We start from the raw sequence: 25946 nt of genomic DNA, 5'->3' as shown, positions 1-25946 counted from the left end.
GCGGGGGGGGGGGGAAGCAGATGTCATAAAAGTGAGCTAAGGAGCCGTTTAGCTACACTTGCATTGAGACTGACAGGATTAGATGAACATGCTCCTCCTGAACTTTAGAGCTCAACTTAAATATTCCCATTGATGTTCTTACAAGTGATTGCAAAAGTGCTTCTCCTACTGCGGCTGCCTAAACTTTGTTCACTCGGCTCATTTTATCCAGAGAAATAAATCAGAAATCATTTATATCTGGCAATTGTTCAGAAGCTGGATTACATTAACAATTTGACCCTTTGTATGCATAAAAGGACACAGTAAGGAGTAAATCTTAGAAATGAAAGTCACAACGATTGATGCAATACAAGAAACTGAAGTAGGAATTAGCTGCTGGGGTTTTTTGTGTTGCTCACTGTTCCCATGAGTGACGAGGACCATAAAAAGACTCCGGGAAAATTACTGCTGCAATACACGCAATAGAGTTTTATGTGACTTTGAATCAAATTTGAGCTGTCAAAATAAACAGGCCGATCGCAGTATCATCCCATTTATCAGCAATCCGATCCAAAACAGCAGACGTAAGGGCCTTTCTGGTAAGACCCGGGTATAACATAAGCGTTGTAAACGCACATCTGATTTGTGTTTTCGTTCTACTTTTAGCAAATAAGGTGATATTTTCAACCACCAGGCATGCTGCACTTGGCAATCAACAAATTAACAGACTGCACAGGGGTGTGAGGTTATTTTTGTTGTGTAACTATGCAGTGTAGATATTTCAAATGGTATTGGCGCTTAAGCACAAGCCAACAGCAAATGCCTGTTGAGGGCATACTGCCTCTAGTCAACCAGAACAGACACAGCTGCTCGTATTCTTTGAGTAGAATGACTGCTGTTTGCTAGTACATTTGGTGCATGCTCACAATGCACTACAAAACCAATTAAGAGCATTTCAGTTGGGCGCTAATCGGCAAAATCTCTATGAATTTTTGCAAGCTGTCCTGTCATATGAGCTTTCCATAATTTTGGCAGCGGCGATGATATCGAGGGCATTGAGGAGGACAAAATGCGGTCATGGTCTTCAGCCAAATGAGTTGATGGAGAGCAAAAATAAATCTATTCTGCAGGTGTGAACATGCAGCGGCAGTGGGCTGGAAATATGCTGGCTCATTCGAAGTTGATTTCCATCGAAAACCAAGTGATTTATTGTACGTTCCACACTAGCTTGTCTCTTTACGTGGCTAGCAGAATTCAGCTTAACTGTCTAATCCAAATGGTGCTCTGGTTTAGAGAAAACGCATATCCCAACAAAACCGCACTAGTAAATATATGACTCTCGCCTCCCAGTATCTTCTGCCCAAGATATATAGAGCCCATCTGCCTCCGTGCCGTACACACCTGCAGGAAACCTGCTGAGTTGCAGGCGGGGAGAGAGAAACGGCATGCGCTTTGAGCTAATTCATCTATTAATTTGACTTTTTAGAGTATGAGGGATCTACCGTGAATTAAACCCAGGCAGACTGCCATCGCTGGATGAATATCGTAACTTGCTTTACAATGCTCTAAACAATAAAACGGGTGATAAGTTACCTCAGCGTCGATGGCACGGACAGTGGCTGTTAAGCACATTGTCGTGGCGGTGACTATAATGTCACAACTGACGCCCCTGGGCACTGGCTCATAATTCGCCATGTTAAGTGCAGTCACAAATGTAAGAGCACCACACTTTTTTGACCAATGAATTTCCTTGACTTTTCCAAGACCTTGGCAGTCGTTTGTGATTACTAGATAAAGACTGTTTTGAGAAATCATTTTAGAGAGATTACTGGGCTCATTCCAGATACTCAGATTTGTCAGGAAGCAATGTTGTGGGCTAACAGTGAATATGTACTGATATAAAATGTCTGTTCAAGGTAATGCAAGTTGTTTTTATAAATACAGTGCTATGATAAATAAGACCAATCTTCAACAAACAGTTAAAGGTATAAGTAATAATTAAGGCTGCACAACATACATATTTAATTTTTATTTTAGAGTAATAGTATTATCACAATATATTTCTTTTTTGTTTAATAACTGTATTTAATAATAATGATTATTTATTTTAGATTATTATTTTAGTCATATCAAATGGGTAAAAACAGTGGGAATATGGCCTATGATAACTCAAGTCGAAAAGATTTAAAAAAAAAAAAAAAGAAAAAAAAAAACGTATTATTATATAAATAATATATATATATGTGCAGATGCACCCCCTAATTAATTGTTTCCTGAAAAAAATCATAATGCAGTATGTATTACAGATAAACAAAACATTGCAATGGAAGTTTTTTTCAATATTGTTCTAGGAACAATTAATATACAGTGCTTCTGTAATATAATCAATTCTCGTAACTGTAGGCTGTTTACAGTAACTAATATAGCAAATTGCACATTAATATAGATTATGTGGGCACATTTATAGTAATTTCTCTTCTGCTTCTGAAGAGATCCTGGCACACATAGCAACTTTATTCTGAATGTGCCTTTCAAATTTGGTTGCCCTTAGAATCTAAAATATCCATTTTCAGAAATTAATTCTTTCCTCTTTTATGATTTTCAGGGCCATTAACACCTTACCTTACATCGCCTAAAAACAAATGACTTTGAGCCTATACCTTTTGGTAGCTAGCAAGTCTCTGTCTCATTCTTACAGACAAATAGAAGAGGACATTTCAATCTTCTCTGCCAAAACCCATTTTAGAGACTGTGGATGCCTCTGACAATGACTGATTGACTATGAGGGCAAACCTGCAAACTTTGGTTAAGTGCGTCCACATTTATGGATATGGGTTAAAAATGTAACCACATGATGGATATTATTCCCCTCTATCACTCAAGTCAATATGGTTATGGCTGTCTGTGCGAAGACTTCAGGGGATCGAGAGAACAGATCCACTTGAGTGAAGGTCATGGTGAAAATCAGCATCAAAAGTTAGGCAGGAGAGGAAGCTGCAGTTCTGCCCATCGGCTACAATCAGGACAAGACTCGATCAAGCTGCACGGATTCTGGAGATGTCAGTGGACAGCGGTCACCTCAGCGGCGCAGCATCTGTTCACAGCCTGACCAGAGCACTCGCGCAGATTGAACGCTTATGCTATATGTGCCTTGCGGTAAGATAGACAGACACGACATGCACGAGGGGCACGGTTTGAAATATTGATCACCCAGAGCAGCGCTAACTATTAGCCCCAGCAGCCTTGGGATAATGATATTCATTGTGAAATTAAAGGCTCAAATTTTATGAAGGATTTCATCCTAATAGAATTTGAGATTCTAAACGAAATGCAGCTGCTCAAAACTTCTCCATACAAACCAACAGTAAAGGTATCTTTCAATAAAAGATCCCTATGAATGGCTCATTATGAAGGACAAATCAAGCAGTAGCAGTTTCTGTAATTGGCAGACCTTGTTGGACAATTAAAAAGAACAACACAGCACATCTACTGTACATAAATCGGGCCTCTTTCACATATCGTATTTTGTGTTTAATTCTTTGTTTCAGCCAAGAAACATAACTATTGTCAGTGTAACCTTCACAAATTTCAGAAGACCTTCAAACCATAACAGCAACCATATAAACAAGTTCAACAATAATTTGAGGTTACTCACAGCTTTCAATAGCCAGGATGGTGATGTTGTGTACAGCATTGGCTTCTCTGTCTAAAGGCTTAGCCGTGCTGATGACTCCTGTTGTTGCCTCGATGTTGAAAAATCGCTCCAAATCTGTGTTTCTGTCTATTGAATACCTGGGGAAAAAAAGTTTTAATGAATTTCAAGCTTTGACTTTTAAATGAATTCTATAGATATGACCTGAAGTCACAGCCCCAACAGCGATCATTATTTTCAGTGGCTCTTAGGCACAGAACAACTTAATTATGAGCATTTGTCTTTCAGCACAAAACACCTGAGTCCCACAACTCATTTACAGTCAACATTTGCATCCACTCCCACGTAAACAAATAAAATTATTGAATGCAATAATAATAGCACTAATGACTTGCATATGTATTATCTTAGGCCTGTTTTACATTAACATGTGTTTATGTGATTGGCTTGAAATCAGATAGCACTTGACCCTATTAAATGTGTAATGTAATGTGTAAGTATACTCAAGACACACTGTGACGCATTTTCTTTATTCATCTATGTGAATAATATTATGTTCGCTACTATTCAAAAGTTTGTGATCAGTATGGGTTAATTTTTTTTCAACATTGATTATAATAAGATTTTTTTTTTCTTGAGCAGCAAATCAGCATATTAGAATAATTTCTGAAGGATCATGTGACACTGAAGACTTAAGTAATGGCTCCTGAAAATTCAGCTTTGCCATCACAGGAATAGATTACATTGTTAAATAATAATAAAACAGAAAACAGTTATTTGAAACTGTAACAATATTTCACAATATTCCCAGTTTTATTGTATTTTTGATCAAATAATTTGTGCAGTGTTGGAGAGCATAACAGTCAAAAACATAAAATCTTACCAACACCCAAACCTTTAAACAGTATTATATGCAAGTTTTAGCAAGCCATTTTGTACAGATAACTGGGATCAGATTTCTATCCGTAGACATATTAGACTACAAGGGGAGAATGCAATTCAGTTAAAGTCTGACTAGATATTATCTCGATACCAAAATTGGGTATTATTTTTTATTAAGGTTTTAAGCTTTAATTAAAAATGCTGTAGTCTTTCTCAAGATTTAATCTTGCCTTCATAAAACCAGTATCATTGAGGTGTAAAGTCATTCCTCGAGGCCATGTCCTACCTAATGGGGCTATTGGTGGAGTCTGGGTCCAGAGCAGAGACGGTTCCTATGATGGTTCCCACTTTAGCAGCTTCAGAGATGACCATTTTGCGGACCAGAGAGGAGAAGATAGGAGGCTCATCTACATTCTCTACAGTCAGCCTTACCATCGCTGTATCACTGAACGGTCCTTGAGACAAGAACCGTGGGTCTATGTTCCTGTTGGATGCCTCAATTTTCAGAGTGTAGCTTGACTTTGTTTCAAAGTCAAGATTCTGAGGTAAAGAACACAAAAGGAGGGAGGGAGAGCAGAGGAAAAAGTTTAGAAATAGTTCTGAAATTATAACCAAGGACAGAGAATATGTGGTAAGCATCCAGGCAAGTCATAAACAGTTCACATATGAAATCTAGCAGTGATGTGTGTACGTATATAATGCATCCAAGAACCCTTGATCCACTCCTTTTAGCTCTCATATTTCATTTAAGTATTGTTATCGATTGACAGGACAGAAAAGAACAGTGTCAAAGCAGTACATTGATTTTAAGACAGAGATACATGATGCTGAAAATGTCTTGTGGAATACTTTCTCATATAGTCATTTATCACTCCTGTCTGCTGTAATACGCAGCACATTGAAAACTACCTTCCGAGCCTCCTTCATATCACTGACAAAACATAACTTCCCTGAGGGTGCAACAAAGCCAAATCCAGCACTTGTGAACGTTTAGCTATAGTTTTAAAATGAGAAGTCAGTCAGTTTATTGTCAATGCTATCCTACATAGTTTCCCTGGAAACCACAGTGCAAATATACAATACTGTACTGTATATACAATATACAGAGTTCAAAATATAAGTTTTTAAACAGATTATCTTTGTATTCATGCTCATTGCATACTTTTTGGAAAAACCTTTCTACAGTTATTTCAATCTAATTTCTCTGTGTAAATGTCAAGTGGTATAACCACTTGTGACAAGTAAAAGTAATAAAATACTTTCCATATAGCTTGAATACACTTGAGTGCACAAATCTGGTCCAGAAATTCCGAAAACTGTTTTATTCAAACTAAAAAGAATGTTTTTCAAGATATAAAGAATATTTAAGTTTTTAAATCATTATGTTTTCTTGGGATTTCGGAGTTTATTAATATTTTATTAAATATTAATATTTTGAAACAGAACTGATGCATACTAATGCATATTTTTTTTAAAAACAATAATAAATGAATTTGCCAAACTCCAATTTTTTTTTTCCCCCAAGCATTACAGCCTTGGAGAGCTACACCACCTACACATTTTTTTACTTTAAGTCTATGTGGCTTTTAGTTAAAACAGCTAAATTAATATAAAAACCCCAAAATGTACAATACGCCTGCAAGAAATTACTCTGTATGAATTTTTATATCTATAACATATGATACATAAGCATGGGGTGGGAGTAAGGTGGGTCAAAGCAGTTGAGGAGCATGACCGCCTGTGGGAAGAAACTGTTCTCAGGTCCAGTAGTTCAGGAGTGTATATGCTCCTGAGGCTTCTCCCAGAAGGAAGAAAGGAAGAAAAAGCTGAAGGCCAAAGTATTGTCCTTCATTCTGTTACTGACTTTCTTTAGACACTGCTCCGGGGGAAATAACATGCTGAGCAGTCTGCACTGTAGAGGCTTCCAGTGAGAGGAAGAGCAGTTTCCAAACACTGTTGATTTCCTGAAGTCAACAATTATCTCTTTTGTCTTGTTGACATTAAGAGATGGTTGTTGACTCCTCAACATTTTTCTAGGTCTCTCATCTCCTCTCTGCATGCTATCTCATCATTGTTGTTGATGAGCCCTAGCACTGCGATGTCATCTATAAAGTTGATGATATGGTTGCCGGGGTGCCTGGCAACCAGGCTGAGAGTCAACAGCGAGAACAATAAAGGGCTGAGGACACAGCCCTGGGGGACACCGGTAGTCAGGGTGACAATTTGGGAGGTCTGGTCATGGATCCTGGCTGCCCGAGGTCTGTTTGTCAGGAAATCTGACAAACAGCTGTGATGTTTATTTTTGAAGAAAAAAAAAACGGCTATGCAATATCTGTTATCCAAAAATAAAAAACTAAAGTCAATAAATAATGAATTGTAAGATAAGTGTTATTCATACTGGACAGTTTTGCCTTTAAGCAAAATGTCAGGAGTCAAGTGTAGGTGGGCTGGAGGTCTTGGGTCATGACCAGCCGCTAACAGCACTTCATTACCATGTGTGTGAAAGCAACAGGATTCTAGCCATTATTGCATGTTACTGTTGAGTTCTTCAGCATTCTTTCGCCAGACAGGCACAGAGTAAATGACTTTGACAGGAACTCAAAGGGGTCTTATATTAGAAATGATCCCAGTGGTTGTTAGTGTCTTCTGTATGCATAGCCTGAGATTAACCTCTGATAATATCTAAAGATACACGCTTTTTACATCTAGCACATTTTCTTTACAAGGGCACCCCCTTTACAGGCATGAAACATTTATCGCCTACACTTATTTCCTGACATAGCAATGGAGCCGAAAGTACATACGTTCTTGGGATTTTGGAGTTTATTAATATTTTATTAAATATTAATATTTTGAAACAGAACTGATGCATACTAATGCATATTTTTTTAAAAAGCAATAAAAAATGAATTTGCCAAACTCCAATGTTTTTTCCCCCAAGCATTACAGCCTTGGAGAGCTACACCACCTACAGATTTTTTACTTTAAGTCTATGTGGCTTTTAGTTAAAACAGCTAAATTAATATAAAAGCCCCCAAAATGTACAATACGCCTGCAAGAAATTACTCTGTATGAATTTTTATATCTATAAGCTCTGATAACATCTAAAGATACACACTTTTTACATCTAGCACATTTTCTTTACAAGGGCACCCCCTTTACAGGCATGAAAAATTTATCGCCTACACTTATTTCCTGTCATAGCAATGGAGCCGAAAGTACATACGTATAAGATTTGGACTGTCTCTGGCATACCTTCTGTAGAGTTATGACTCCTTCCTGGGTATCTTTGTCTGACGTGACCCTGAACACCCCAAGGCCGTCGCCCTCTATAATTCTGTAGTCCATCTCAGCATTTGGTCCGATGTCAGAATCCAAGGCTTTTATCTTGGTCACCACCAATGCCACAGGCAGGGATTCAGGCACAGCAAACTGATAGGATTCTGCAAAAGAGGCCCGGCAAACACACACACCCACACGCAGAGGTTATTGATGATGCTATTTCTCTTTTTTCCTTCCTTATCACCCAGCTGTTAGGGCCAGGTCTGAACTAATAATGTATCTCTCTGCTCCGTAGCAGGTAAGACACTCTATAGATATAGCAAGCAAGAGGACAGACTAAGCTCTACACACTCCCGGCCACATACTGATGCCGGTGATGGTATCGTGCAGCTAAAAATAGGGATAGAAATAACTATGACAATGAACTAAAAAATCCTCTATTATAAAATAAGATTGTTCCATTCTATTCAAAAGATCATCAACCTGATAATTACACAGCAACTACAGTGAGCGTTTGACCTCTATAATACAAGATCAGCCTGAGCCATTAAAAATCTCAGATTGCTCGCATGCAAATTAAATGGGAAGGCAGCATGCATTAATGATGGATCGGGTCCACGTTTGTTTTATAGCCGGTGGAAGAATCATACTCCGTGAAAAACGGGGCGGGTTGTCGTTAACATCCGTCAGCGTGACCGTCACTGACGTTGTGCCCGAGAGTCCTCCCATCTGACCAACCATGTCTTTGGCCTGGATCACCAGCAGATATTGATCCCGTGCTTCTCGATCCATGTTGGGCAGAGCCGTCCTCACAATGCCTGCACAGAAAAAGTTGAATTGTTTTCCTAAACGTCCTGTTGTCTAGTGTTGATTAAAATGTAAGAAACATGGGGGGTTGTTGATGCATGAGATGTACTGTGTAATGTTAACATCCTCCTGGCCTGTAAATGCTGCGATAAAGGGTAACGCTTTAGATTACCCAAACTTCGCATATTATTCCCTTATACCTACACGGAGGTACTGAATAGGTACACTATAATTACAAAAAAGTTACACTGTAACTTCAGTTTACTTACGCAGTTCTTTGCAGGTTGCATATCTGGCTGTTACCCCCTTATTACCCAAACGTAACACATTGTTCCCTTATACCTACACGTATGTTCTTTATAGGTACACTATAATTACAGAAACGTACACTGTAAATTCAGTATACTTACATAGTTCTTTGCGGGTTGTAATCTAAAGCGTTACCCGGTAAAGCATCTAGATTACAATATGGATCAATTCCCCTCTGCATCATAGGGAGATGGAGTGTGCATCAATTAAAATAGGATTACCATATAGTAATCTAAATAGCAAGGACCTTTTCCAGATTTGTTAGGCCATATCATAATGGATCTCTCATCGATGAGTCAAATTCACTGAAGCCAGTACAGGACTGTAAATCAATTTCCTCTCCAAATCATTGTTAGTTTTGGAATTATCATAGCTTGGCACATCCGAGAGTGATTAAATAGTACATACTTCCTTTTGCGCACAGGAAGCTACGATAAATCCTAATCAGTAAGCACTGCTATTTGCTATATCTTCATTTTCCTCCACATGTTGTGGTGGTATCTCTAAAATTAGCCACACACTTTAAAAGAAAAAGGAGAAAAAGTTTAATCAAGGTTTATAATTTACCCTGTTGATTGAGTCCATATGTGGAAATGACCTCAGTTACAGCTTAGAGTGCTGATTACATTAAGGATTTCATTCTCTGTAATCAGGTGGTAATGTGCGCCAGTAACTTCATCACAAGTCCCATCAACTTTTTCTGTCTTTAAGTGAGTCAATCAAAATAGCGGTCTCTTGACGTTTGCATGTTTCCATTACAGGAATTTGTGGTTACCGCTTTGAAAAGACTTGTCGCTCAAGTGACAACAGAAAGCGTGTGGTGCTTTTCTTTTTTTTAGAAATGAATCTGAATTAGATATTGTACACTGTTTACCTAAAGAGCTTGATTGGTGAGAATGACTCAAAATCTTGCTGCTAGATAAGATTTTAGTGCTTAAATGTTTTGCTGCAATGGAATAAGCATTTGTAATTTGTGCGTACCTGTCTTTGGGTCCACTGAGAAGTAGGGTTGTCCTTCAAGGATGCTGTACACGACTCTGGCACTGTTTCCATATGTGGGGTCATCTGCATCAGTCGCCTTAACCTCAACTACAGATGTGCCTGGAACAAATTATCCACGCAATTTGGTCAAATGGTACCAGACATGCATTGGCATCGAGCCTCACTTGATTACAGAACTGAAATCTGATGTAGCCTATCACGAAACATGAACAGGCTCAAGTAAACCAATAAAGAAACATTAGGATGCACATAAGTAGATGTCTATTGTTCTGTTCCAGCAGATTTTAAGAAGTCTCTCCAAGGCTGTATTTATATGATCAAAAATGTGGTAAAAACAATAATATGGAAATATTATTACAACTTTAGATAAATGTTTTCCATTTTTAATATAGTATATAAAATGTAATTTATTCCTGTGATATGCATTAAAAGAGGCTTCTCTTGCCTCCCTGAACAATCTGACACGCTGTCAGTCACAGAAACGAGGCATCTGCCGCTGATCGCTAGCATACATGAAGTTCATTAGAGCGTTTTGGAAGTAATTACATTTAATAAAAGAGTCACAGTGGCTTCCCTAGTGACAACAACTTTCATTTCAATTGTGTGTCAATTTCCCCAGAAATTACGATTATGTTCTCTTGAACACATGGGATGGAAATGCTGCTTTAGCCATAAATTATTTTCACGATTGTTTTTCACATTTTTTGCATAAATTAACAACGTTACTCAGATAGAAACATATATTGTGTTGGCTTCTGCAGTATTTTGTATTCTTGTGCCTGTCTTGATTACAGAGTACAGAGCTGGTGTTGCCTCAGTTCTCATTAAGCCATGCATCCTTGCAAAAAGCCCAGAAGGACAAAACAAATCTAATCGTAAGCCAAACACACACTTTAAACACAATTCTGTATGTGGCCTGCACTTGCTTTTCTTTATCTTATAGTCAGTGTTGGGAAGGTTACTTTGGAAATGTAATAGGTTACAGATTACAAGTTACCCTATTTAAAATGTAATAAGTAGCGTAACTATTTCAATTACTTTTTTAAAGTAATGTAACTGATTACATTTGATCACTTTTCTAAATTTCAAACAAATGTTTTCAACTGTTAATCATTTTAAATAATTTAAAGCAGGCAGGGTAAACCTTACAGTAGTACTCAACACTGATTACAGTCAGACTTTCAAACGCCTTCTTCACTTGAATTAAGATTATAATAATTTAATTTTAAAGCACAGCCACCACAAAATCAGAATTTAACAACGCTTTTTACTTTGAGATTGTTCTGAGGTCAAATATGGATTTTAAATCATAACAAGAGTCTAAGTGCTATGATACTGTTTTTTGAATCAAATCTTTGCATAGCTATGACAGGAAACACTGGCATCTAACAATGCCTTAACAGTTAATCCTGAAAAATAAAGCATATACATTCACCCAGATAGGAAATAAAACAGTTATTGAATAAGCATGTGTCCTATTCTGTGTTCTAAACTCCTAAAACATTGGTGTCTCATATTTTAAAACAGTCAATGCAATTTGGGAAAGAAATCAATCATATCTGTATGTGTGTGTGAAAATATTCAGATGTAACACCCTTTGTAATCCTTAACATTTTCTTAAGTAACTGTAATGTAATTGCACATTTTTTCTGAGTAACTGCAACAGATTACAGTTACATTTATTTTGTAATTAAATTATGTAATTCCATTACATGTAACTAGTTAATCCCCAACACTGCTTATAGTGATTTTCTATTGTTTTTACTGCTTTTTTCACAGTGATAGAAACTGGACATCTGCAGCACTTAGTATCTTTCAAAAGTTTGGGGACAGTAAGACTTTTATTGTTTTTGAAAGACGTCCCTGCATTTATTTGATATTTGACCAAAACACATTAAAACCATGATATTCTAAAATATAGTTACAATTTCAAATAACTATTTTATATTTTAATATATTTTAAAATATAATGTGAAAACAAAGCTGAATGTTCATTAGCCATTACTCGGTGTCCTTCAGAAATCATTCCAATATGCTAATTTAGTGTTCAAGAAAATTTCTCATTATTTTCACAGTTGAAATCAGTTGTGCTGCTTGATATTTTTGTGAAAAAGTGATATATTAAAGACTCTTTGATGAATAGAAAGAACAGAATTTTGTATATATTTATTTATTTTTGGTAAAAATAAAAAAGTGAAAGTCTTGTAAATGTCTGTTTTAACGCATCACAGCTAAATATAAGTAAGAATTTCTTTCAAAAACTTAAAAGGTAGTGTAGATTCTATACTTTATCATTTAATCTGTAGAACTGGAGCACAAAGGGAAGTTTAGCTCTGCTTTACTGGCTTACTGATATTTCCCCCAGATTTGATTTAAACTGTAAAATGGCTAATGGAATGTGCCAGGCCTTCATTTGAGCGCAGTTTACAGACCGCTCCAGACTGCGGTGTTCCTCAGAAATGCAGATTATCCTTAAATGCGTTTGCTTGTAAAAAAGTAAAGGAGACATTTGGGGACAGGCCCAGATGTTGTCATATTGGTAACCTAAGCATCTGGAGGCACAGATGAGTGTACAAAAACGCAGCACCATGGCAACACCTCACCGCAGGGACCGAGGCCAAATGAGTGTTACTCTTTATCTGATGGCGCAATGTGATTTAATCTCTTAAAGGTAACCTTGTACCTCTGCAGAATCATTTCAGACTCTTTAGATTCAGCAGGCGGGTACATTTATAGCCAGTTAATATGGTCAGCCCTTAAATACACATCATAGCGAAACCGCAATGTGTGAAAATGATTGGATGGGAGTATAAGGCATATGTTGTGAATTTCCATTCGGCCTCATGCTGACGTCTGGCTTGAGGGAGAGGTGTCTGGGTTAGGTTGTGGTCCTCACACTTGCAAACAATCTCCTGTTTCTTAATTACCAAATTAAATTAATCATTTTCTCGTTAATCAAATCCATTCATCACCGGTTGACTGCTAATGAATTTAAATGGATCTATAAAGCAGTCATTGAGGACAAGGGTCGCTTGCATTCACAGAGGCTAATGGCTTTGTTCACGCCGTCGGACAGACAATGGCAGCCAGCATGTTAATTGCTCCTCTAAAAAAAGCATGTCAATGCTTGCGTGATTGTCAGCTACTACGCTCCGCGTGGTCTAACTGACAAACAAGTGCCTCGTACTGAGGGCATTCATTATGTATATCACTGTTCTTAGGTGATCCACAGCAAACCCTCAATAGCTAAACAAATACGTGACACAATTACCAATAATCATCATGAAATTGAATGTCAAAATATCTGGTATGGATGCACCAATATTTATACCCTGGCTGATATGATAAACTGATATTTGTTTCATCTTTTTAACTGATTATTGATAAATTATATAATATTTTGTCAATTTAATTTAAAAATAAAACAGTAAAAAAAGGTTATTCATTTTGAGATTTGCTAAAGATAAACTTAACAGCTATTGTTATTAAGGCAAGACACCTCAGGTGAATATGGCAATATTTTTTTTTTACCAATAGGTATCACCTTCTTCAGCTGATTGATTACATTAAAAGCCGCAAAATGATTTTTGTATTGCAAGTTTTCTGAAATGGAATGTTTAAAAATGCAAATGAGGCATTATCTAATTAATTAAACACTAATTTGAATACATTTCCAAAACAGAAATCTCAACACTTGATAAAGGCAAAATTCTTGCTTTTATTTTGTTGACATATTAGAGTCAAAGGATTTTGGATATCTCTTTTTATCACTCCATAAATCAGAGAATACTGTCAACAGCCAGAAAAAAAAGAATAAACGAATGAAATGTTGTATAAATCCAGGCAAATGATATATGAACAAACCCCTCAGTCAAGACCTTTAGAATACAGATAGGTATAAAACTGTAAAGTTTGGTGTCTGTAAGTGCTGCTCAGTGCATGAGGAAAAAACCCTTAAATATGTATTGCAATTTAAATCTGCAGCCGTAACTAGACAAAGTGCAATCAAATAAACACTTAAAAGTGTATTTTGAATGTTTTCTTTCTGCTACTATGAAACAACATATTATGACAAGCCAAAATCTCAAAATTGACCAGTGAATGAAAAAAAAAATGTTTTTGCCTGTAGTGTCTTGCCTTAAGTTTATTAGTGTTTTTATTATGTTTAGATTACCTTTGCCATCATCTAAGACTCACTTAAAGAAAATGAGCAAGCACAATTGAATGTCCAAAATCAACAAATATTAATAAACCTTTTTAAAAATCTGCACATATATTGTGTATTCCTAACATCACTCTTTGATGATTTGTTTTGTATAAACAAATCCAAGGCACTTACCAACAGGAGACATTTCAGGCACTTGAGCATTGTAAGGGCCATCCAGGAACTTGGGCTCATTGTCATTGATATCCTGCACTTTGATAACGAATTCTGACTCTGGTTCTACTGGCAGGTTGGTGGCCCGGTCTCTGGCCTGAGCTCGTAGTGTGTAGTAGGCCTGTTCCTCCCGGTCCAGGCGCTTCGTGGCATGTATGTCGCCTGTGTTTTCATCGATGGTGAAAATAGATGTTGCACCTTCGCCATTGAGCACGTATTTTACATTGCCCTCACCTTTGTCCACATCGGAATGAAGCTACAGGGAAAGAAGAAATGAGAAAACAGTCATTCATATCTATTATTATTGTAACAGTTGTCTAGTTAGCATAGTAATGAATAATGCCAGAAATTGTGTTTACTCATGAGAAAGTACTTCTGCAGTGTTTTAAATAATAAATGGGGATAAACCAACTCCAGCAGATTTGTGCAAGTCAACACAAGAGAATGGACTGAACAAATGTCAAAACTCACAAGTTATTCTTCCTCACACATCTCAGAACACACGAATGGATTAAAAAAAAATCCATCTTTCATTTTTATACAGAATATGGCTTGAGGTGCTGTTGCTGAGTTACCTTTCCGACTAAAAGAAAAAAAAAAGCATGAACGGCAGTGGGAAAATCTCAGAAATCTCACGGCCAGTCGTTCTTTCCTGAATGTTTAGTCAGATTTGCTAGTATACAGTTGTTTTGTGAGAAGCCTGACAATTATACATGGTTTGTTGTTTTATATTAACCATTGTGTTCAAATAGTGCCAAAAATGCACATTTGTAATAAACCATAAAAACTGGCCAATTTAATTCACAGTCCCGAAATCCTCATCATGAGCCCTTTTCTCATGCCGTTACCATTTTATGGCAACTGACTTGGTATTTCCGTCACCAGCAGTGAGTGATTTTATTTACTTGTTTATTTCTTGAAAGACTTTATTTCCCTCTCTGGGGGATTATAAGCCAAGTCCTTAGCTCCCTTTACTCCCTTTGTTTTTCTTTCCTTCATATAAATCTAACATTTTTTTGTCTTCAAATCCGCATTTCTCAGGAGACTGTCTTTCACTGTGGAACAATACTTTCATGTACAGGATCTAGCCGGTATGAAAAGACAACTTGTTTGCTTCATTTAAGCAGTCCTGTCATATCATAAGTCTTTATGATGCGGTTTTTCACAGACAGACTCACAATGATTGGCTGGTGCATCATAGCTGTATTACTTTCATGGGACAAAGTGAACCCACAACTGAATTTGGGAAGATGGCAAGCAGTGTCCTGTGGTGTGACATGCTATAATTCATCTAAAACCATTTTAAACAGCATTATTCTAATGATTTTATATTACGCATGCAGTTTATGACCACATTCTCTATATGGAATTGTATTTTTAATTCATTTGTCACACCACAGGACTGCAAAAAGGAAAAAAAGCTCCCATCTAGTCACATCTGGTTTAGGTTGCCGTTTACTTGCCAATAAAACGGCGCTGCTCCACATATGATATCAGTTAATCAAAAATTACAATGGTTTCAGTTCAGGAACCGAGTGTGCTAATGACATTTGAGGCTAATTAATCAAAGTAAATGTGTGTTTGGATGTCAGTGCTGGCAATTCTCCAAGGCCAACTCCGGTCTGATGACTGTTGTGTGGCTCGGCTCTGCATTTATTTTTTCAAATGTTTATTCTGACCATAATTCACCGTGATGATGACTGCAGATCATTAGATTCTGTGTGCTCAGCTATACCGCTCCGGCTCGCAAACTCATCTAAAATTATTACGATAAATGTATATATATCTTTTCATCTGAATAAAGCCGTCAAACGTATTACCATCGTATTACCGTTCTCAAAAGTTCAAAAAGTTGTCACATTAACAACATTTATAATGTTACAAAAGATGCCATTTTTTAAACAAGTGGCATTCTTTTGAGTTTTCTATTCATCAATGAATCCTGGGAAAAAGTATCACTGTTTCCTTAGCAATATCAATAATAAGAAGAAATGTTTCTTGAGCACTGGAGTAATGAATGCTGAAAATTCAGCTTTGCCATCACAGGAAAAAGTTACATTTTAAAAATTAAATAATAGAGAACAGTTATTTAAATAGTAATAATATTTCATAATATTACTGTTTTACTGTATTTTTATTCAAATAAATACACCTTTTGTAAGCATAAGAGCATAAGAAAATGAAAAAGGATCAGTGTATATGCTAGTGTACTCCTACAAGTTCACAAAATTGACTTTCAAACACATATACAAACTTGGAAATTCTGGAAAATCTGAGAAAAAAATATAAAGAAATATAATAATAATTGATGACCCATTCTGCACTACACAGATTTTTGTCCAATCAAATCTCTCTATTATGAGATTGTCCCTTACCCTAACACTAAATGCAACCAACTACCAAGAAGCAAATCATGTTTCATGTCTATGATGTAACTATAACAATTGGCTATTTAAAAAAAAAAAAAAAAAAACTAAATCCCTTCAGTAAGTTGTTTCAATAGGAAATACTGCAACATAGGAAAGAAAACAAGATTATAACTCAAAACGACATTGCAATGTCTGTGCCAAATATTTCAAATCAATATTATCCATATTCTCAGACAGCTCTCTGAGCACAGCTCATTGTATATGTTTGTGTGCATGCGAATGTGAGGAAAACATGTGAATCACTTTCCTATGCAGGAATGCAACTCTGAGGTTGTCTCTAGACTTAGTCGTCTATCTCTTGGCCTTTGGCTCTTTTCAGCTCAGAGAAAGAGATAAAAAATAAATAAGAAGTGGAGAGAAGGCGAGACGAAAAGGTGCACGTTAATGGGCTGCTGAGAACAAGAACAACAGGCTAAAACAGGAGCGAGAGGAAGGAGGAACCGAGCCTGAGGAGGAAACTGCTGGAGGAAGCCAGTTAGGACCGTGAAGTCTTGGGATGAGCGCTCACCTTTTCTCTCTCAGCCTTTAGTAAGACCTGCCGGCAATCTTGCCACCCCTAACGAACTGGCTGAGTCATGCTATGTCTGAGTGTGTAAATCAGCAATGTGGGTTGTTGTTGACGGGGATGATAGCACAACGTAACATTTCCTTCATCTGGACCGGCACCAGTCTCACGCTGCCAACGCATTCCACCACAATAAAGAAGATAAATGAAGGCTGTCATTACATCCCTGTCATCTGTCTCTGGCAAACCAGCGAGCCCAATTACGTTGTGAGATTACAAACGCTGCCTGTTTTACACACAGCTAATTTATGTTCATCTGTCTCCTTCTTGGATCCTGCAGGGGTGCCCTTAATATGACGCTCCGTCTCTTACCCGCTCTCAATCCCTCCAAATACGGAAAGATTATGGATGTGGTAAACGTGGAAGTGCCTTGCCTGCCAGCGCACATCAATTACTTTCCTCACAATCCCACTAATGAGTGACTTTCAAACTGAAACGAACTTCGTAATAAATAACACAACTGATATGAGCGCCGTTGCTGGAGTGATCGGCACTGGCGAGGCGTTCTCTCTGATTTAGTGTAATTTCGCCATAGCGATTCAGAAGCTGTGACTAAAATTGCACAGCAAGATATATTACAGATGGTGCCTTCCTTAATTAACTACATCTACTCAATCAAAGCAATGAACATGCCTCTTGTCTGCGAATTAAGCACTGCAAAATAAGCCGCATCATATAGCTGTACAGATATTACAAGTTTTATATATACAAATACAAATATATAATACAAAATATTAAGCAGCAACTTTTCATTTCACACTGATAATAAATGTTTCTTAAGCACCAAATCATCATAATGATTTAATTTGACATCAGAATGATTTCTAAAGGATCGTGCGGCACTAAAGACTGGGGAAGTGGCTGCTGAAAATGCATAACAGGAATAAATTATATTTTGTAATACAATAAAATAGAAACATTGTTTAAAAATTCTAATAATATTTCAATGTTTTTACTGTACTTTTGATGCAGCCTTGTTGAGCATGAGAGACTTCTTTTAAGAACGTTTAAAAAAATCTTATCAACCTCAAACTTTTCAGTGGTATTAAATATAAGCAGTATGAACTGTATGGAGAGACTAATGCACATTTACTATGTTTTACCATGCCATGTTGTAGACTCGTACTAAAAACTGATTAAGGAAATATACTGTATTTTGCAAACATAGTTTTTAACTGTATTTAGGCTACCAGCAGTCACAAAACAGCAATGCTTACTTAGGCCTATCAGAAGAAATAACATGGTATCAGACAATAGCTTTTTACTATATATAGATAATTTGTCTTTATAAAAACACCACAGTTAGATATTATGCAAGACGTGTGGTAAATTATCATAAAATAACTCTGAATGGCAACAGTAGGCCTACTTCATGTTCATGTTTCTAGTCATTTTAGCTTCAAGTAGTGGATCAAACAACCTTCATACTTTCTGTCATTTCCTGGAGGAGAGGGTAACCTATTTTTGCAGTGATAGCATGATTAGCATTGCTCTTTGAGGATGACTGTGCTCTGTTGCAGGCTGACAAACGGGAAACTCCCACCACATTAAGGTTAGCACGGTGACTCAGCATCTGGTTTGTTTAAGAATCATCTATGAGTTTTCCACATGGCTGCTGGTTAGCATTATTGCAATTAGCTTTCGTGCTTCATTAGCATCACCATTCTAAAGCTAAGGGATTTAGGCCTAGCTGATTGGATGCATTAAAATGTCATTATCTATTTTGTATCATAACATTTTGTTGGGAAAGATTAAGAATACATTTTTAGTTTTTAATAACTGATGCCAGTCTGACTTTATTTCCATGTAGTCTATGAATGAAAAAAGATCATACTGAAAATTGTCTTCAACATGAGTGCTAGGCAAAGCTGTAGCTAGGTAATGTCTCAGGAAGGGGAGATGCCACTGCACTGTTTTATTCATACCTTTGTCACCTTGGATTTACCCCTAAAACTTTAAGTGCCAAAAGCAGCACTTGCATTTGTCTGCCATAAATGCATTGCAAGACACGCAAAGAATGTGAGCTGTTATCTTGAGACAATCAGAGATGGGAGATGTTTTATACTATAATTAGCATGTACAGGAATGTGCAAATTATACATTAATAGGGCCCCATACTGCAACTAAATGGTTGCATTTTGCGACTTTTTCCTGCAAGTTTTGTTAGAGTTTGCAAGTTACCTAACTTTCTTTGATTATGCACTGCTATTTGTGTTGTGTATGAGAAAAATCAAATGACACACACTTCAAAAGCAGAAAGAAACAGCGCTACCTTTCTGAACCATTTATCAGTTTGGGCCAGCAGAGAGTGCAGTGCAAGCTCAGAGCAAGTGTATTTATTTTCAGATCGACCTCACAACATCACTGTTAAACTGTGCTGCAGTTTATTAAAATGTCCAGTGAGAAGTGTTTGGATTTGGAGTAAAGGTCCTTTTAAAAGCCTCAATGACTTTGTGATTTAAACTGTGATTTAAAAAAGTCTAGATGAAACCAGGCTGACATTCTTAGCATTAACGTGAAAAACAGGAGAAACATTGTGCCACGAATGAACAAATTGGAAGGCTGTTCAATATATAAATCATCAATATTTGTCATGGATTTACTGCATTAACACTAACTTTAACCATGGTATTTTGAAAAAAGAAAATGGTATATTCATAATTAATGTTGTTCAGTTTTTCAGTGTTTCACTGTCAAATTGTTTGACAAAATATGCAATATTAATAGTATCTGCACTTATGTTTGAAATAAAATATTAACATTGTGAGTATGATTTGTTTTTGTCCATACCCCTACCCTACAAAATCAGGTGCATATGATAGTCTGCATCAATCAATAATAAAAAAATCCCTGGGACGCATTTAGATTAAGAAAACAGCATTCACACCAACCAACTAAACCAAACTTTGATTCGTGTTCACACGAAAAGCTCTTAACACAAACCTCTAGCATAAAGGACTGAAGTGAGGCATGTTACAAGTTTGTCAGCTGTCATTAATTGCTGCGTAAGCACATAAGCATAGACCCACACGGTCTCATTAAAACGACATTTGCCTTAGAGATACCCTTGGCTCACCGTTTAAAGGTGAAAGAAACCCAGCTTGGCATTCTGGAGCCGTTCGTACGTCAATGCTTTTTGTTTGTGACTTCTAACAGCTAACGACAGAGCCGGGACACCCATTGTCTTCCCTGTTCCAGGCTCAAGTGATGTAGCGCTTTCCAATGTAATTTTCCTTTGCTTTTAAAACCATCTTACCACCCCGGGTAATCAAGAGCCGGACTAAAATCCGCTCTATAATAAAGGCAAACGACTGAATCTGTGAGGAAAGGCAGTCATTTGTACTTGATAGCTTTTTACATACTGGATCTATTTGCCAGTGCCTTTCAATACGCTCTCGTGGTGTGGGATTCTTCCCCCTGTTGTAATATTTCACCTGAATCAACACCTGCAGAGTGCTATATAAATGCAAATGGTATTTTATTGTGTTGCTGAGCTGCTCTTCACCGAGGAAGTGCGAGCCACATCTCGGCCTTATTGTAGAGGATTCCTTATTCCCTGTCATTAGATTCAGTGGTGTCAGCTCATATCACTCTCCATATGAGAAAGACTCAGCTGGATTCTATTAAAAAGTGCCTCTGTGACTAGACACCCTCAATGCCCTCAGCCTTAATTATCTGAAAAGACATGATTCACTTTCTTCATCTCCATTTGTGGGCGTTCAGGTGCAAGCCCGCACTCAGCGAGCGTATATGCGCGCACATGCACACGCACTCGCAAGGTTGGCACCGGAGCCCGGGCCGTGACTGCCAACCCAATGACTTTCATCTGCACTGATGACAAATGGCCATGGCATGGACCAGTACGGACTGGAAGCAGATGAAAAGCGGCCCATCTTCTCCAGCGCTGCATTTAATTACCCAGCATATGTTAGAAATCACTCCAAAGAGGATTTGGGGAACGCTTGTTGAGCCGCAACATGAAAAGAGTTCTTTCTCTTCTGTTTCATTTTGTTTAATTCAGTTTGCGCAAATCATTGATGTGGTGGGAGGGCGGGCGCGACGGAGGGCGCGTTTAATTTGCTCAGCCTGACTGACGAAAAGCTTCCCGGTGGCCAGAAGGGTAGAGAAGTGTGGATCTCATCCTCACCGCGGGGTTACGGCGGCACTCCTGGTCTGCTTCTCATTAAGTGCGCATAGAAGGTGAGCTATGAGTTGTTTTTGGCAGGCTAGGAAAAAGGAAATGCAAATGGGCTGCGACGGAAGTCGGCCTGGGAATGCTCTCCCCTCCCCTTGTGCTATTACACAGACTGCACCATCAAAGGATCCCCCCCAATTAAGGCTGAATTCAAAGCCTTTTTCTCTGGCGATCTCAGTGAATATAGGCAGAATCTGATCGGACATTCAACGCCCAGCTGAGGGATTCAAACCGCCGGGCCCTGCACACCTTATGAAGCTCAAATACAGGAATGGGAGGACAGCAAGCAGCTGAGAGGCTTTGATACAGTATGGCGGATTATCAGAGATGCATTCCTGTGATTCTGAACCAGAGGTGAGACTTTTAATTGCCTAGTCCAGGCAATTCAAACTTACAAGTCCAGGTAACTTAGTGCGACGGAACTATTAATGACATCGGACACTTATTTATGCTTATTCCGAAGTGAACTCACATGGAAGTGCTGTAATGAATGTGTACTTTCAGTGGAGACACTGGGGTCATTTCTAATAATTGTTGATATTACTGAACTCACCCCGGAGACACGGATATGCATTATTCATCGCGCTCTCTTTGATATCCCTCTCGTTTGAGCATTTTATTCAAGCTGGACCTATCATATCCATATTCATCAGGTTGCAAAGAGGTCACCATGGGCAATAATCCCAGTCGCTGATGGTACGATATCAAGATGGCAAAGACATATTCATTAAATTCATTCTGGTATAATTTTGCAGATAATAACGGGTGGGCAGATTGGTCTTCGGTATGTTCGACTGCATGTTTGGTTGAGAATAAGCCTCTCTGTTCGCTTCTCTGCTCTTTGTTCAGAGTAACAAAAAAATCCAGCATGAATTGCAAGTGAGAGACAATCGATAAAGCATAAAACCAAGAGCAGAAAATGTTATTTCAAGTGTTGATTAGAGATGGAAATTAAAGGTTTCTTATGTTTCCTGCAAAGAGTGTTTGAAGCCAAAAAAAAAACAATGATGTAAATGACAAGATTGTGTATATGATGGAGATCAGTGATGTGAAAATTGCTTCAAAGGGTTCTTCTCTTTTACTCTCTGGAAGCATCAAAGTCCTTCAATCAGCCTGGAGTCTCAAATTTCTGCCTGGAAAGTGTGTTTGTCTCATGTATATGAGAGCATTCCACATCTTTCAACTTTCTGCATGAACATAAAAATGAGGTTGTTAGAGGTTTATGGTATCATCAAGCCAGCTATTGCTGACAGGGTTTAGTCTCTGCTCACTGTTAGGGCAGGGTCAAAAGGTCAGAATAATCCACACACAACTTACGCCTACCAGTGTACAGGTGCATCTCAATAAATTAGAATGTCGTGGAAAAGTTCATTTATTTCAGTAATTCAACTCAAATTGTGAAACTCGTGTATTAAATTATTCTAATTTGTTGAGATAGTGAATTGGTGGGTTTTTGTTAAATGTGAGCCAAAATAATCACAATTAAAAGAACCAAAGACTCAAACTACTTCAGTCTGTGTGCATTGAATTTATTTAATACACGAGTTTCACAATTTGAGTTGAATTACTGAAATAAATTAACTTTTCCACGACATTCTAATTTATTGAGATGCACCTGTAAATATCTACCTTGTATGTAACATTTTCATGATATGTTTTTGCAATATGCATAAAACTGTGTGTTGAACATAGACAAAAGGTTTAGGTCCCAAACTTCATCTCTTGCTCTTCTACTCGCCTCAAAACTAGACCTTGGCTAGCAAAAACCTCAGGAATATGACAGCTATTCAATTGTGTAATTGTGGTACATAAACACTAGTGTCTATAAACTACTGTTCAAATGTTTGGGGTCAGTAAAATGTATTATGTTTTTGAAAGAATTCAGTTATGCTCAACAAGGCATTTATTTGCATTTATTTAATAAAAAAAATAGAGTAAAACTAGTAAAACTGCAAAATGTTACCGTAAAATGTATTTTAAAGAGTAATTTATTCCTGTGATGACAAGACTGAATTTTCAGCAGCCATTACTCCAGTCTTCAGTGTCACATGATCCTTTAGAATCATTCTAATATGCTGATTTGGTAAGAAACATTTCTTATTATTATCAATGTTGAAAACAGCTGTGCTCCTTAACATTTTTGTGGAAACTGTGATACTTTTTGGCAGGATTCTTTGATGAATAGAAATTTAAAAAGAACAGCATTTATTTGAAATAGAATTGTATCTTTAGTAATATTAGAAACTTTACTGTGTCACTTGTGGTCAATATAATGTCAAGTTCTTGCTGAATAAATTAGATTTTGAGATGTAACTAATTGGTCATTTTGTCTAGTAGGGTATATTCTTAAAATAATATAGATTTTATTTATTTATTGGCTATTTCATTTATATTAAAATAGTTTAAAATTAAATTATGTAAAATATGAGCTCATTCAGCAACTTTGTGTACATATCATAATTTAATTACAATTAATAAAATATGTATTAACTAGGGCTGTCAATAGATTAAAATTTTTAATCTAATTAATCACACTCTTTTTCTGTGATAAATCTCGATTAATCGCACACTTAATGGAATTAAGCATAGACCATTAATCTTGTTTCAAATGTTTATTTTGTCATCATTTGGGTATATTCTTAAAATAATATAGATTTTATTTATTTATTGGCTATTTCATTTATATTAAAATAGTTTAAAATTAAATTATGTAAAATAGGAGCTCATTCAGCAACTTTGTGTACATATCATAATTTAATTACAATTAATAAAATATGTATTAACTAGGGCTGTCAATAGATTAAAATTTTTTATCTAATTAATCACACTCTTTTTCTGTGATTAATCTCGATTAATCGCACACTTCGACTGCATATATCTACTACAGTACACGGATCCATTCAGTATAACTAAACGCAGCAACATAAACATGACAAATCAAAACATTATAGTGAATGTGTGTGGAAACAATGTGAATGTATAGAAATGTCTGTGCCTGTGCATAAATACAATGTGCGATCAGTGCATCAAGAGCACTCATACACGCATTATTATAACGGACTCACGCGTGCTTACTGAACGACTCCTGTACGCCACCACAATCATCTTTACCTTGATTGCGGTCTTCATCCATCAAAACTTTACTAGCACGACTGGTTATCCAGTCGAGAAAACGTAGTTTTGCGTCTCATCTGGCCAATGATAGTGCTCGTGTTTTAAAGCGAAACACACTGGAATGAATAATTCACTGAAAGTGCAACACGGGTCTCTGTTCTCTCTGCAATCTCTGATGTAATGAGCCTGGTTTCCTTTATATTAGCGCTGTTTTGGAAGGATTGTTTGAATGCATTCGCTTACTGGGGTTAGAATAGAAATTGTGCTTCAGTAATTTTGCGTTAATTAGAGGTGGTGGGGTGTGTGTGTGTGTGTGTGTGTGTGTGTGTGTGTGTGTGTCTGTGTGTGTGTGTGTGAGATGTAGTGGCTGAGAGATAATGTATTGTAAAAGCCAAGGATAGTAGAGCAGGTGGCATGCTGGAGTATCAGGCTCATTATCTTTAAAACGGGAAAGTGTTTGGCTGTCTTTGCATTTAGCATCGAGCTAACTACTTACAAGCCTGTGCGTATGAAGCAATCACAGTGCTAGCAGACTGGAGCCAATACATAAAAGAAAAGATGCTTCCTATTGTGACGATACTTTTTTCCCCTCTTTGTGTGGCTCATTTATACTGTAGCTCAAAGTATGATTATAAAATCCACATTGTATCAAAGAGGTCTGATCAAACGCTACATGTGATATTCATTAAACACATGATCATCCACATGCCAAACAGTTTTGATTAAAGAAAGCATCAGTCTACACGTTCATCTCACACTGGCATTAATGCGAGGAGAATTGATGGCTAAAACACTTTAAAAGCCCAGATTGATTGGACAGAATACGTCATCCTCCATTCTCCCGTGCCTTCATTTGAAGTGTCTGAAAATGAATATCAGACAAAGCTTTTAAAATAGCCTAAGAGTAATGTTATATTACTGATTCAAATATTCACATGTAGGAAATATGCAGGCCAATTTTGTGATTTCACTTGGCATTAATGAAAAGGAACACTTTCTAATTGGCTGAAACACCACTGCTATTTCAAAACATCAGTTCAGCAAATGTGACTATCAAAAGTGTTTACATTTTATATTAATAACATCATATTTCAGTTCCCTTTCAGTCAGTCACGTTCGACGAATTATATGTGGACATTCCCCCAGTCGAGCGCGCTATTGCCATGCAGCTCTCCCCGCAAAGCACCGCCGCCTGGAGGGGTAGTCCACGCCTTCCGTCTAGGGCCTGTAAGTTCTCCTCCGCTCTGACGGCTAAGGCTTACAGTGCTGCTGGAGAGGCCGCTTCTGCCCTGCATGCCATGGCCCTCCTGCAAGTCCACCAGGCCAAGGCATTGAAGCAGTTGCCCGAGGGT

General features: G+C 37.4%; 1 protein-coding gene across 1 annotated transcript in view; it reads right to left on the bottom strand.

Annotated features, from left to right (window-relative positions):
* LOC107688516 (cadherin-7) overlaps positions 1-25946 on the bottom strand; it is a 59439-nt gene that overhangs the window by 18303 nt on the left and 15190 nt on the right. Inside the window, exons 3-8 of the mRNA XM_016486209.1 lie at positions 14253-14547; positions 9893-10012; positions 8446-8613; positions 7769-7956; positions 4800-5053; positions 3635-3771 (exon numbers count right to left, since the gene is read on the bottom strand). Coding sequence (XP_016341695.1) covers positions 3635-3771; positions 4800-5053; positions 7769-7956; positions 8446-8613; positions 9893-10012; positions 14253-14547 — 1162 coding nt within the window. The remainder of the gene's footprint in view (positions 1-3634; positions 3772-4799; positions 5054-7768; positions 7957-8445; positions 8614-9892; positions 10013-14252; positions 14548-25946) is intronic.

This window comes from Sinocyclocheilus anshuiensis, unplaced genomic scaffold (assembly GCF_001515605.1).
Source record: "Sinocyclocheilus anshuiensis isolate Anshui unplaced genomic scaffold, SAMN03320099.WGS_v1.1 scaffold329, whole genome shotgun sequence".
Classification (NCBI taxonomy): Eukaryota; Metazoa; Chordata; class Actinopteri; order Cypriniformes; family Cyprinidae; genus Sinocyclocheilus; species Sinocyclocheilus anshuiensis.
The sequence above is the reverse complement of the archived record's forward strand: the minus strand, read 5'-3'. Positions and strand labels throughout refer to the sequence as shown.